Source organism: Cyprinodon variegatus, unplaced genomic scaffold, assembly GCF_000732505.1.
Source record: "Cyprinodon variegatus isolate N-32 unplaced genomic scaffold, C_variegatus-1.0 Scaffold674, whole genome shotgun sequence".
NCBI lineage: Eukaryota > Metazoa > Chordata > Actinopteri > Cyprinodontiformes > Cyprinodontidae > Cyprinodon > Cyprinodon variegatus.
Window position 1 is genome coordinate 91,859 of NW_015151127.1, and position 13,415 is coordinate 105,273.

The window sequence follows — 13,415 nt, forward strand, 5'->3', positions numbered from 1 at the left end:
TCCATCCATCCATCCATCCATCCATCCATCCATCCATCCATCCATCCATCCATCCATCCATCCATCCATCCATCCATCCATCCATCCATCCATTAAAATGTATAAGGATAGAAAAGTTCAAAGAAGACGTTATAAGTCATTATGGAAAATGCAGAAAAATAAACCTCTTTAGCTGGCTGATTTGAAATAATTACTTTGAGTATTGCAAAGCTGTAGAATGTCAGAGTTAAGTAGGAAATAAAGAATGGCATAAATGTACAGTGGGAAACTTAAGCTGACCGATGTAGTAAAATAAATGAAGTACAGCTCAGCACTGAGTTGTACATGAGAAAAGTGTTTCTAATTAGGTCTCCTCTGAGAGAGGTCTATTTCAGAAGGTGCCCTGAGAAAGGGTAATTGCCTTGAATATCACTTCCTGAAATTTCAGTGGAATATAAATATGTTTAGATAAAATAAGGCTAGGTTACTTGCCCATGGCTGACTTTGATCTTGCCCTCTGCTTACATGTTCTTGGGTGTGCCTGATGACAGCTGAGGTGCAGTCCTGTTCAAGTGTTTGGGTGTGGTCTTTCACAGCCTCCCCCAAGGGGAACAGCAGCCCTTTCGTTGCATAATGATACTGTCCAGGCTGGACAGAATAAAGCCTTTCTGTTTACCCGTCTGGCCGTTACTATGGAAAGTGAAGCACTGTTTGTTCGGTGACTCCCAGAGTAAAACCTTCCTGTACCTCCTGTGAAATGAGCTCATGGCGCTCACTCAGTTGGACAGCAGAAACAGAAGGCTTAGTTTGGTCTGAATTGGGTGTGTTTACCACCCCTCCCACTGTTTTACCAGAAAGACACCCTCCAGGGGAAATGACTGCAGAATGAGGCTTATTCATTCAGAGGAGCCCTTTTTAAATGTCCAGAAGCCCATATATGGTTATCCCAAAAACACGGTTAATGGTAACTTCATTCTTGTGACTTGTGAGGGCCTATGGGATGTTTTAAGGAAGGTACCAACTAGCAGCAAGACGGAGACCAGGGGAGACAGAAGAAAACACCAGGGAGAAGATTGTGGGGAACTTTAAAGTGGAGTTAGATTAGAAAAAAAACAACGTTTTGAGCATCTTATGGAGCAATTTTCAAACAATTCTCTGTAAATGAAGTATAATGTAGCACATCTACAAAACCTAGAAAGTCAACAACTTAAGCTCAGATTGGGAAACAACTGTTGACAGGAAGTGTTTTAGCCATGTTTTTCTCTGCATATCATCCTTCGCATCGGGTGTTTCCTGAACAGACCTGGTGTTATGCCTGTAACAAGTATAAGATCCATTAACCAAAAATGAGTCCAGAATAAAGATTTTCATAAAAAGCAGTCATATTTATTACTGCTGTATTCCATCCACCACGATCTGATAATGAGAGCAAAGAGACTAAAAAACAGCTTATTTGCATGCACCAAAACTGCACAACTACGGGCACCGTAGGCATGGATGGACTGGGAATCCAGGGCTGTTGGCTAGCCTCATTCATTACTCATACAGGTTAATCATTTAACATTGTTATCTCAAGAAATCAATAACCGTTTTCCCGTGATAATGAGCTAATCATCTTGTTATCTCGAGAAAAAAATTAATGGTTTAACCGCGACAACGAGATAGTTTAGTCATTATCTCGAGAAGGCAAAGAAAAGAAAAAATTTCGAGCAAGACCGCTCTCGTCTTCCGTAAATGTAGTTCTTCTCTTTCGGCTGTTATAAACCTCTTGCTTTCACATAGCTAAGAAATAGAATAGAATAGAATAGAATAGAATAGAATAGAATAGACTAGAATAGAATAGAATAGAATAGTCCTGTACTGTCCCACAATGGGGAAATGGTGGTGTTTACAAAAGCAAAGGTTATAGTATAAGTGATCACACAATGTGCACCTACACTCACCTGCCACTTTATTAGGTACCCCATGCTAGTATCGGGTTGGATGCCCTTTTGCCTTTAGAACTGCCTCAATTCTTCGTGGCATAGATTCAACAAGGTGCTGGAAGCATTCCTCAGGGAGTTTGGTCCATATTGACATGATGGCATCACACAGTTGCCGCAGATTTGTCGGCTGCACATCCATGATGCGAATCTCCCGTTCCACCACATCCCAAAGATGCTCTATTGGATTGAGATCTGGTGACTGTGGAGGCCATTTGAGTACAGTGAACTCATTGTCATGTTCAAGTAACCAGTCTGAGATGATTCCAGCTTTATGACATGGCGCATTATCCTGCTGAAAGTAGCCATCAGAAGTTGGGTACATTGTGGTCATAAAGGGATGGACATGGTCAGCAACAATACTCAGGTAGGCTGTGGCGTTGCAGCGATGCTCAGTTGGTACAAACGGGCCCAAAGAGTGCCAAGAAAATATTCCCCACACCATGACACCACCACCACCAGCCTGAACCGTTGATACAAGGCAGGATGGATCCATGCTTTCATGTTGTAGACGCCAAATTCTGACCCTACCATCCGAATGTCGCAGCAGAAATCGAGACTCATCAGACCAGGCAACGTTTTTCCAATCTTCTATTGTCCAATTTCGATGAGCTTGTGCAAATTGTAGCCTCAGTTTCCTGTTCTTAGCTGAAAGGAGTGGCACCCGGTGTGGTCTTCTGCTGCTGTAGCCCATCTGCCTTAAAAGTTCGACGTACTGTGCGTTAAGAGATGCTCTTCTGCCCACCTTGGTTGTAACGGGTGGTTATTTGAGTCACTGTTGCCCTTCTATCAGCTCGAACCAGTCTGGCCATTCTCCTCTGTACTCTGGCATCAACAAGGCATTTCCGCCCACAGAACTGCCGCTCACTTGATGTTTTTTCTTTTTCGGACCATTCTCTGTAAACCCTAGAGATGGTTGTGCGTGAAAATCCCAGTAGATCAGCAGTTTCTGAAATACTCAGACCAGCCCTTCTGGCACCAACAATCATGCCACGTTCAAAGTCACTCAAATCACCTTTCTTCCCCATACTGATGCTCGGTTTGAACTGCAGGAGATTGTCTTGACCATGTCTACATGCCTAAATGCACTGAGTTGCCGCCATGTGATTGGCTGCTTAGAAATTAAGTGTTAACGAGCAGTTGGACAGGTGTACCTATTAAAGTGGCCGGTGAGTGTAGAAAAGTGTATGAAAATAACAGATAGCAAAATAAAAAAGAGTATTGTACTGTTCAGTGTTTTTACTTTGGAGAATAAAAAATCAATAACAGCTGTGGACATTTTCACAGTAAAGGATAGGTGGAAAATAGTCATTAAAAAGTAATTAATAAGTCATTAATATTAAATACGTTTTATTAATAAACTGTAGCTCTCAGCATCTCTCTGCCTGCCTTATTAATGAAACATTATTCAATTAGCCAGAGGAACTATGAAAAACTGCATTGGATGTACTGAATTAGTCTTGCTACACTCATCTTCATACATTGAAGCACTACATAATGATCCAACCAAAATGTTTCCGTCTTCCCACATGATTCATTTGTTTAATTTCGTTCCAATAGGCAATAATTTACTTTTTCCCATGTTCTGCTGGCAATGAGCAGAAAACCAAACTCTGCGTGTTTAAAGCGTTTCCCAGGACTGTCTTGACTCAACTGTGTGACCAGGCTTCTCCCTCTTCTTAGAATTGCTGTACAACCTGACTGCTGATATGGATAAACGACAGAAAAACCAGCCTTCTAGGATTTATTTCGCACAATCGGGGTCTCAGATCAGCCAAATGAACCAGCAGCTGAGCCTGGAATTCAACAGAGAGAAATGCCAAAGCTACACTGCCTATGTTAAGGTAGGTTTAGATTGTGATTCTCATTGCTAGCTGTTTTTTTAATCCACTTTTCTTTTTTTTACCCTGAGACTTTCATTGGATTTTAGGCAGGTTTGTTTCTAGATGTGTATTTAGAACAAAACAGGGAAAAACTCACAGAAAAAGCAGCATAACAGCATTGCTACTGGTGTTAGGAGAATTTAAGGCTGCATGTTGACAGTCATGTGCTGGGAAGCTGTTTGCATCACCCTAATGGGTTGGGTTAAAGGTATCAGTCAGGAGCTTGATGGTCCCTGAAACCATGCAGTTCAAGTGTGTATCTGGAGAAACAAGAAACAGGCTCTCCTTTGTCATTGCATAATCCCACTATTGTGTTCCTCTATGACTTAGTCTTGTGGCTGCATGGAGAGTCTTCATCCTAAGGGTATTATCCATGTATCAGCTCCTCTGGTACAAGGCCTGTAAATATTGCTGCTGTTTCTAATGGAGGTCTTAAGGCACTTTCTCTGTAGGAGGGCGAGCCGCCAGCTGAGCGAGGCTGTCATTACTGCTCCCTCATCTCATTCTTCAACCATTTGGCTGTAATGAATGCATACCCCTTAGACTGGCTCTAGCTAAGCTTCCTTCCCTGTAAGGTCGTGCATGTTTTTATAAAGACGCTTCCATTAATTTGAGTGTTTAAGACTTCAATATCTGACATTTCATACTTAAGATCTCCCTTCCCTGTCTTTAATATATAATGTCTCACCAAATTGTTCTCACTCCTTTTTTTGTCAAATTAAATCAAATTAAAAAACTTCAGGGTATTTTGTTGTTACTCTTTTCATCATCTTTTTAAAAATATCCCAAAAAATGGATTGCAGCAAATAGTGTGGGTTCTCACCAGCTTCCTCCTATAATCCAAAAAAATGAAAATAAATGTGTGCATGGTTGTTTTGTGTTTTCAGGGTGTCTTTTAAATATTCAAAAAGTTTTCCCTCCTCTTCTTATTTTGCACTGTTTTTTGTTTGTCTCTCACATAAAATCACAATGAAATACACTCAAGTTTGTTGTTGCAATGCAGCAAAATGTGGAGAGATTCATGAGGTGTGATTAATGATGTTAGGCAATGCAAATATAGTTTTAACTTCATATAAAAATCTGTAAATTATGTCTTTTTTCAGTAAATAAATCTCTTAATTCAACAATTAATCCAGAACTCTTCAGGCTTGTATGTGTCCAATTGGTGTGTAGATTTCACATACCGTGTCTGTGGCATCTCTCCTACTGTGTGAGATAAAAAACACTTCTGCTCTACAGAGCAACCCTTCAGGTAATATATTAGTCTTGGGATGCTACTAAAGTTGCATGATGCACATAAAGTCTGCTGCTGATAATGAAAAGCAGGGCTACAGATGCTCTGATCACAGTTACAGCTACTTCTAGAGGTGCAGGTAGGCAGATTTAGTTACACCTAAGCGGTTCCAGACTAACTGCACTGTTCTCTTCTGTTCGGCAGTCGTCATGCTAAACATCATCAGGTCCCTGGCTCATATGGAGGCCAAGTGGTTTTGATCTTCTCGACTACCTAGAGAAGAAAGCAAACAATAGCATCCTCAGGTGTTAAACTATTTCTGCCATGCTCAGGGATTTAAAATTGGACATTATAAATCTTTTTCAGGGGTGACTTGTGGATTCGTTTTGAGAAGCTTAACTGATGCGTCGATTCTGCATGATTTTATGATATTATTCTATTGCTAAATATGGCCACAGATTCTACCTGCTAAGCTGCACAACAAGGAAATAGCAAAAACTGTAAAACCACACAGGGTTCTAAAGGTGTGGTCCTAAAAATGACAACTTTGACCAACTGTTTACAATTTAAATTTGCAGGAACAGGCAAAAAAAATTATGTCTTTGCGTGAAAACTGTCTTAACATTATAGTTTCTGTCATCAAACTACATGGCACCGTAATCATAGATTATCCGATACTGCTAAAAGATGGTCTGGTATCATCTGCCCCCTTCATGTGTCTGCCTACATGAGCTAGTCCTGCCATTCCTCAGAGTTATGCTAATGGAAACCAGCTGGTAGCGAAACTGCATCCATAAGGATCGGAGAGGTGGGGGGATCGTGCACACCACCTCATCCTGTTCTCAAACAAAAACATACACTGAACTCGCAAGGCTAAGCCTGCCCTTCTCAGCAGGGTGCATGGCTGCTGTTGTGTTGATTGTAAATGTATGCTGGCACTGCTGATGGAAAACTCTCACGTCAGGTTTGATTGCTCTAGCTCTGATATATGAGGAAAACTGTAAGGCTGACCATGAACAATTTGGCCCATATGGCCACCCATAGTTTTATATCATCTGGAAGTTTTGACACCTTTTTTTTTTTACTCTAGAAGCTGTGCAAGGCTGTCAGTTATTCATATCACATTTTTTATAAAGCAGAGTTTTACAAAGACCTCTCTAAACCAACAATGAGGTAAAAACTGCGCTCTGTCCTATGTAAAATATATATATTTTATATAGGCCAGAGCGCCTATGTAAAATATATATTTTTTATATAAATATATATATATATATATATTTTAGGGCTATATTATGCAATACAACTAACTATTTTTATTGCAAATCGACTAATCTGTCAGTAAACTTTTTAAATTAATCAATTAATAATCTAACATAGCCAAAGATTCCTTAAAGAAGAGTTATTACGAAATTAAATCAGGTGAAACTCAAACTATTTCCCTTGAGGGTTCTGGGTAGAGCATATTCACAGAAACATTTTTATTGTACTTTTTTTCTTGAATTCAAAATGTTGATATATTTGTTTACAATCTTGGCATAATTACTGCTCTAAGTTGCTTTTTCAGCTAAAGGCGTGTTTGAGAGTCTCAATACTCCAGTTAACGATTAATCGATTATTAAATTAGTTACAAAAGTGCTCAATTTTGGCTTAGCTTATGTCAATGGAAGTTGCGTACATTTTAATATCGGATATCCATCTGATAATAGCCAAAAAAATTATATTGGATTATATCAACCTGCATCTGAAACCATCAGATATTTGCATACTGACTGAAGGTCTCTTTTTCTGCTAAAGTTTCTGAAACTCACTGGTTAATATTGCATGGGTCAGTTGCTTCACACCTACTGTTGTTGACTCTGTTGTAGTAATAGTACTTGATTTATTCTTTTCTAGCAATCTACAGTACCAAAAAAAGTAATAAAAGCATGTATGATTGGTGCTAATATCATGTCTGGTCAATATTGGTATTGGACAATTCTTAAAGTTGCAATATCTGTATTGTGTCAGATATCAAAAAGTTGTATCGAGGCACATCTAGTACAGAATGAATGATTCAGAGGGATCTTAATTAATAGAGTTGATAAAGATTTAGTGTTACTAAGAAACCACTCTTTAATGTGATTTTTAGCTATGCTTCACTTGCCGTACTCCTAAAGCCGGGCATACATTGTACGTTTTTTTGCCCTTTTCTGGAAGAATTTCCAGTTGTGTGTGAATTTTTCGATCAGGCCAAGTTTCAGTCTGACTGTGCATCGTGCATCGTATAGTATACAGGGCGTAACAAAACGCAATACTCCTCTCACGACAACCTCCCGATCAGGAATCATAAGGTCGGAAGAAAATCAAACATCTTTCTAGTCGGCCGTCCTAAGGTCACATCAGTGTTGGGCTGCACAGTGGGAGAACATGAATCGTGAGGTGTGAACGTTTTAACCCTGCAGTTTCATTGTACAGTTTGCGCTTAACTGTATGGGGTGCCCATATGAAGGATAGGTCCTTACTGAAGCCTTGTTTACCACCGTTCTCACTGTAGATATGAGATAATTTTGGTGAGCAGGTATTTTCTTGTATGATCAACACATATCTGCTTTACTTATGGTATGAGCTCTATTTAAATGCTTAATTTATGTTTGTTTTATGGTCTGAAATTGATCACACTGACATAAAAAAGAAGGCTGGATTGTTTAGAAAGTGTGTATCTTGGGATTATTCTACTTTAAATTATTGAGAAAAAAAAATGTTGTTTATTTTTACCTATCTGTTCCAGAAGACATTTATTGCAAAGAATATAGAAGCATCCCCAGTGATTCAAAACACTTTTTTTTCCACAATTTTTACTTAAAATTTTTTAAAGATTTATAAGAGACCAATTTCTTTATCCAAACACCTGCTCAAGCAGAACCACAAAGCATAGGCCTAACAGTTAGAAAGCACTGTGTGCTGATGCTTAATAGGCCTCCGTGGTTAGCTTATCAGATAACAGAAGCCTGTTAGGGAGGGGTGTTGTAAAAGAGCAAGATAAAGTATCTTGTTACAGTTAGGAAGATAAAATGGGAAGGAAAAAATAAAGTGGAGTTTGAGCGTTAACCAGAAATATTTCTCTAAAAAGAAAAGAAAGTCTGGCATAAAGAACTGGGCATTAATTTAACAGCCAGCTGCTAGACTTCATTTGTTAAAGTTGTGTAAGTGCAGCAGATTTGCTCAATTGATGTGAAATCACGCAAAAGCTGGTTGTACCCCTCAGTGAATAACAGCGAGACATCCAGAGCAGAAACAGAATTATTCAGAGAAAAAGAAGTTGCCGCATTTTTCAGGAGTAATTCTTTCTAATATTATGCCGGCCTTTCATGTTTGTCATTTTAAGCATGTTTTCTTTGGCATGAATTAACAGCGTACCAGCCCTCCAGATGGTCTTTGTTTGGTTATTTTTAGCTGAATAAACTCCATACAGACTTTCACTTAGGTTGTAAAAAATAGTCAAGATGACTGCTGCATTATGAGAAGTTCAGAAGTTCGGGCCAGATGTATTTTTCATGAGAAGGAAAAGCTATTAAGTTTAAAAGAGAGCCTCTGGATTTATGCAGGATGTCTTTAGTCTGATGTGTGATTAGTCAGTTCGTATTGTACTGTTGGCTTGTTATAAGTTTCGGGTTTTACGTCTCATTTTGTTGAGGTAAAGCTTATTATTCAGGCATTTAGACTATTCAGTCTTGTTATGGTGAAACAACTTGCATGTCTGCTTAATGATTGTTACTGAAACTGAAACTACAGCAGTAAAACATTTAATATCATGTATGAGACATGTTGCAAACATTTTGTAAACATACCAACTAACTTAGGCTGAATGGAGAAGCTAAAAGGACATGCACACTAATGCAAACTTGTTTCTCTCCTTTGAGGTTAAAAAATGATTTTGAATTGTACTGGATTACATTCAGCTGCTTGTGGAACCTTAAATATAACAAAAAGAAAACGCAATTGCCATTTAAATAATTGTATTTCTTTTACTTTAAAGGAGTTTTGATCAACTGTTTCCTACATGCAATACGTCTTCTGTCGATAAAACTGAAGCAGTATGCAAAGCTTTTTAAATGCAAAGCTCCTAAATATTTTCCCACTGAGTATTTAGTGTTTGAGCAGACTTTTGTAAGATCTGAATTTTCTTCTTTTAGCCCTTTGAAAAAAATTGTAGATGTGTCTTGGTGATTTTCTTCATTAGATCATTAGCCCTCCACCCTTTTACTTCACAGTTGGAAAAAGTTTCCTTTGCCTTTATATTTCTTTAAATGTCACGTTGAAAACCTAACCACCCTATGAGTCAGATACTTCTAGAGGCATTTAAATTGCATACAGATACTGTAATTGCCATATGTATTACATTAGTTGACATGGCTTTGAAGGAGGTATATCCTGATCTTCCTTATATGTAGCTTGTTTCAGTTTATTAAAGTAAGTAGTTCTTCATCCTAAGCTATTTAAAGTTACCCTGCAGCATTTGTATCAGTTTAAGATTTGCTAATAAATATATATATATTTTTGATAATAAACCCTCCAACCCTGAACTAGATTGTTTTTTTTTTGTCTTGATACAACTATGCTAACTTCCTACATTTAAAAAGACACGGCTTTGTTTGACTGTGCTTCCTAAACAAGTTAATTTTAGGGGTTTTATTTGTCATTATTTGGTCTTGTATGCCATTTTCTCAATGATAAGCCCTGTGGAGTCAGAGATGGAGCTTTTGCAACAGCATTACATTGCTTCGCCTTTGAATAAACTTGCTGAACTTTTCAAGCAAGGCAGTTTTTCTATTGTAAATAATCTTTCCAAATCCGCTGTAGCTTAATTAACTTCCGACTGTTTATAAATGGCCTTATAATCCTCTATAAACTGATGCTTTGCAGCAGTTGCTTCTCCCAGATCTTTGAAAATTACCATCGTTCTGTTGTCTGTCTGTATAAAACAAAACAGAATGGTCTAGACTTGGAAAAATAACTACTTTCTTTCTCTCTCAAGATGTAGTTTACTGTTTTTGATCAGTTATTGATATCCTTCCTGTTGGAACCTGTCTGCCTTTCAAGTGTAGAGGTAGTAATAATGTATACATCTTTCAAATATTTTAGTTTTGTTTAAATTAAATACCTTTAAGCTTATTGTTTCAACTCATCATATATGCGACTTTAAACCTAAACAATTACAAATTATATATTTATAATTTATATAGACTGCAGTTGGATTATCTGGCAGCAAGCTGTAGAGGAGGAATTTTGAAAAGTATTCAGTTTATGCTCTGTATGTAGCTTCCTCGTGCCGCATGTCGAGTGTTCGGCATACATGTGCAGAGATTTAAAGCATAACAGGTGTCATGTCAACATACATTGTGATATATATTTAACTGCAAGCTGTAAAGCATTGTTGATTCTTTGAGCCAGGTACTGTTTGGTGTCAGGCTGACTATGATCACTGGGTTTTCATCTGTTGCTTGTTTTAGTAAATACCTTGTAAGCAGTCTGTCCCTTGTTTAATACTCTGAGCTTTGTTCATGTTTAAGTTTTTGGTTGTCCATCCATCATCATGTGCGTTTTTACTCCTCATTCGAGCCAGGCCCACGTGAGCTTTGAATTCATGCCAGAAGTCAGCTCCATTTGTGGTCAGGAGAAGTTTAGCGCCACATTGTAGATGCATCGCAGCCTCTGAGGAGGAGTTAAAATAAGCAGTCGGAGCCCTGCCTTTAACAGTTGTCTGTTTTATATAGCTGGAAAGGCATCCTAGCCCACTTTCCACTGGCCTACTTTACACACAGTGCTCAGCATGTATATCTCATGTCATCTTAACATTTGTTATGGCACCAGTGGAGTATTTAAAGGTCCAGTAAACCTTGTTCTAACTACTGCGGCTGTTACAAAGGCTTCAGTAGGACGGATAATTAGATATGAGAAGGGATGCTGCTTCTGCACGCAAACAGATGAACAGATGAGAGTTTTTAATGCAATTTTGCAATTTTCAACTATAGTAGAGATGCATTGGTTAGATTTTAGGTTGCAAAATAAAAAAGTGATGGAATATTCCCCTTTAAAATAATACTAGAGGTATTTAAAGATTGCTTTGACAGATAATGTATCAAGCAACCTAGAGACCTTTCATTGTGGATTTTAAATTAGTTTTACATCTAAAATTGTTGTATTTAAATACGTTTTTTATTATAAAAAAATTTTAAATCAACTTTTGATTGTGGATTTTAAACTTGTTTGATATTTAAAAATAATGGACATGAAATGTTACTCCGGAAGAACCAGGGCCTCATTTGAATAGCCCTGTTCTGAAAAATTACGTACACTTACTTCGAGAAAACAAGTATACGCAAAAATTGTCATATTTCTGAGGCCGTGGACAGATCCATTGAATGTGGATCAAGCACACATGATAAAATGTAAAACACCTGTGTTGATATGCCTCCATTTAAAAACTCAGATGGATGAAATCATGCCTGGCATCTCAAAAACAACATTAGATCTAAAAAAGATTAACTTTCAGGTACGTGAATTAAAGATGCCCTAAATTAGGTTTACTTTATGTGGGTTTTGCTCCATCTAACATGAGTTATGTACTAAAATTTTTATGTAAGCATACTGTAAGTCCACAGAATAGATTAGTTACTCTGGGACCTTTAGAGAGATCAATACATCAGCCATGAAGTTGTAGGTTTGCACATATTTATGCGCTCGGTTCATTACTGAAACCACTTAACTTTGTTTGGCAAAGAGCATACACCACATTTTTGTGTGTATATTTAGCATATGCACAGAGCCTCTGGAGTCCTGCATTTTTTCAGTGGTTGACGGATGACTATATTGTATTTGACCAGCATTCTCACGCAAATTCCACAAACCCACCCATCAAGGTAAGCTAAAGTTGATTTGAAATATCAGCCACACTCACCATTTGACCCCAGTCTGCATTCTGCAGACAAACAGGAAACTTAGGAAAGAAAAGTAAAGGAGGAGTTCCTGTCACCACATCCCAAACAGTCTCCAGTGGCACAAAAGAGACACAGAACCTCTGCACTTTTTGACAGCAATGAGCAACGACCACACTGCTCTTTTTGTTTTCATCTTTTGAGCTAAACTTGAACATGCAATTCCCTTGACCCCCCCCCCCCAACCGTTTCATTCAGCTCAGTCCAAGAGGGCCAATCCAGTGAAAGTATATAACAGGAAGGTAATCAAACCCAGCTGTTCCTTGTTTCACATGGCAGTAAGTCAAGCAACTCTTTAAGAAGAATAGATTGAAAAATTGGAAGACCTACTAGAGCTAGTCACATTGGTAATATAGTAAAAAAAAAGCAGAGACTCTCATTAACTGACAAAATAATGTTAGATAAATATTTAGGTTGCAAGAGATAGTATTTGCAGGATACTAAAGATGCAACCTTTGTGTTAAATTTAGAACAGGCTAAACATTTAATCAGGATTTCCCTACAAGATTTTCTCAGCAAGAACATGAGACTCTTCTTCAGGGCAGAGAACAAGCATTAGTTAGATTTCTTAAGTCTTTTATGTACAAAAAAAAACTACAAGTCAGGTTTTATCTTTGCAATAACTGCTCATTAAACACTGTATTTTGTTGCCATGGCAAATTCATTATTTCCCTTCCTGAACCTGACCAGAGGTTGTGCAGGTTTGATGAATTGTTGATTTTGGCAGCATGCTAGGCAGAATGTTTCTGCAGCCTGTTGGCCACAGTGCTGCCACATGATGCCACCGCAAGACAGCTTAATGGGTGGCCAAGTCTGACCACAATGAAAGAGTCCCTGGCCAAGGTTTCCCCTTGCACCACCGAGGAAACACTGTGTATCTGAATGCAACTGTAGTGGAATCTTAGTTTCTTACTGCGATGCAGTGATGCATCCTCTCAGAAATTTGGCTAAGTCAGTCTTGTCAACTTTCAGTACCCTGTCAGTTGTAGGTGCAGCTGAACCCAGGAATTTACAAAATGCATAATTTTTTGCTCACTATCAAAAATTCAAGCAGATTAGACCTTTCATAATCCTAATTTTACATTTGTAAAATTAGGATTATGAAAGATGTTTTAAATCCATAATTGATAAGTTTCCATACATTTGATCAAGTGTTTGGTAGACAAGCCTTTTAAAATGGGTCAATGCTCCACAAGCCCCTCTCATTAATTTATTGGATTTTTTGGCACATTTGCCCTTGCAAGACTGTTTTATTGTGACTGAATTAAAGTCTCCCCACTAATTTTACATGTCTAACAAGGACTTCACAATAATTGCAACACTTTCTTTACTGCCAATTGAACCATTTGTATACAAAAAAAAT

General features: G+C 38.1%; 1 protein-coding gene across 1 annotated transcript in view; it reads left to right on the forward strand.

Moving 5' to 3' along the window:
* itga9 (integrin subunit alpha 9) overlaps positions 1–13,415 on the forward strand; it is a 70,973-nt gene that overhangs the window by 22,016 nt on the left and 35,542 nt on the right. Inside the window, exon 15 of the mRNA XM_015394160.1 lies at positions 3,645–3,805. Coding sequence (XP_015249646.1) covers positions 3,645–3,805 — 161 coding nt within the window. The remainder of the gene's footprint in view (positions 1–3,644; positions 3,806–13,415) is intronic.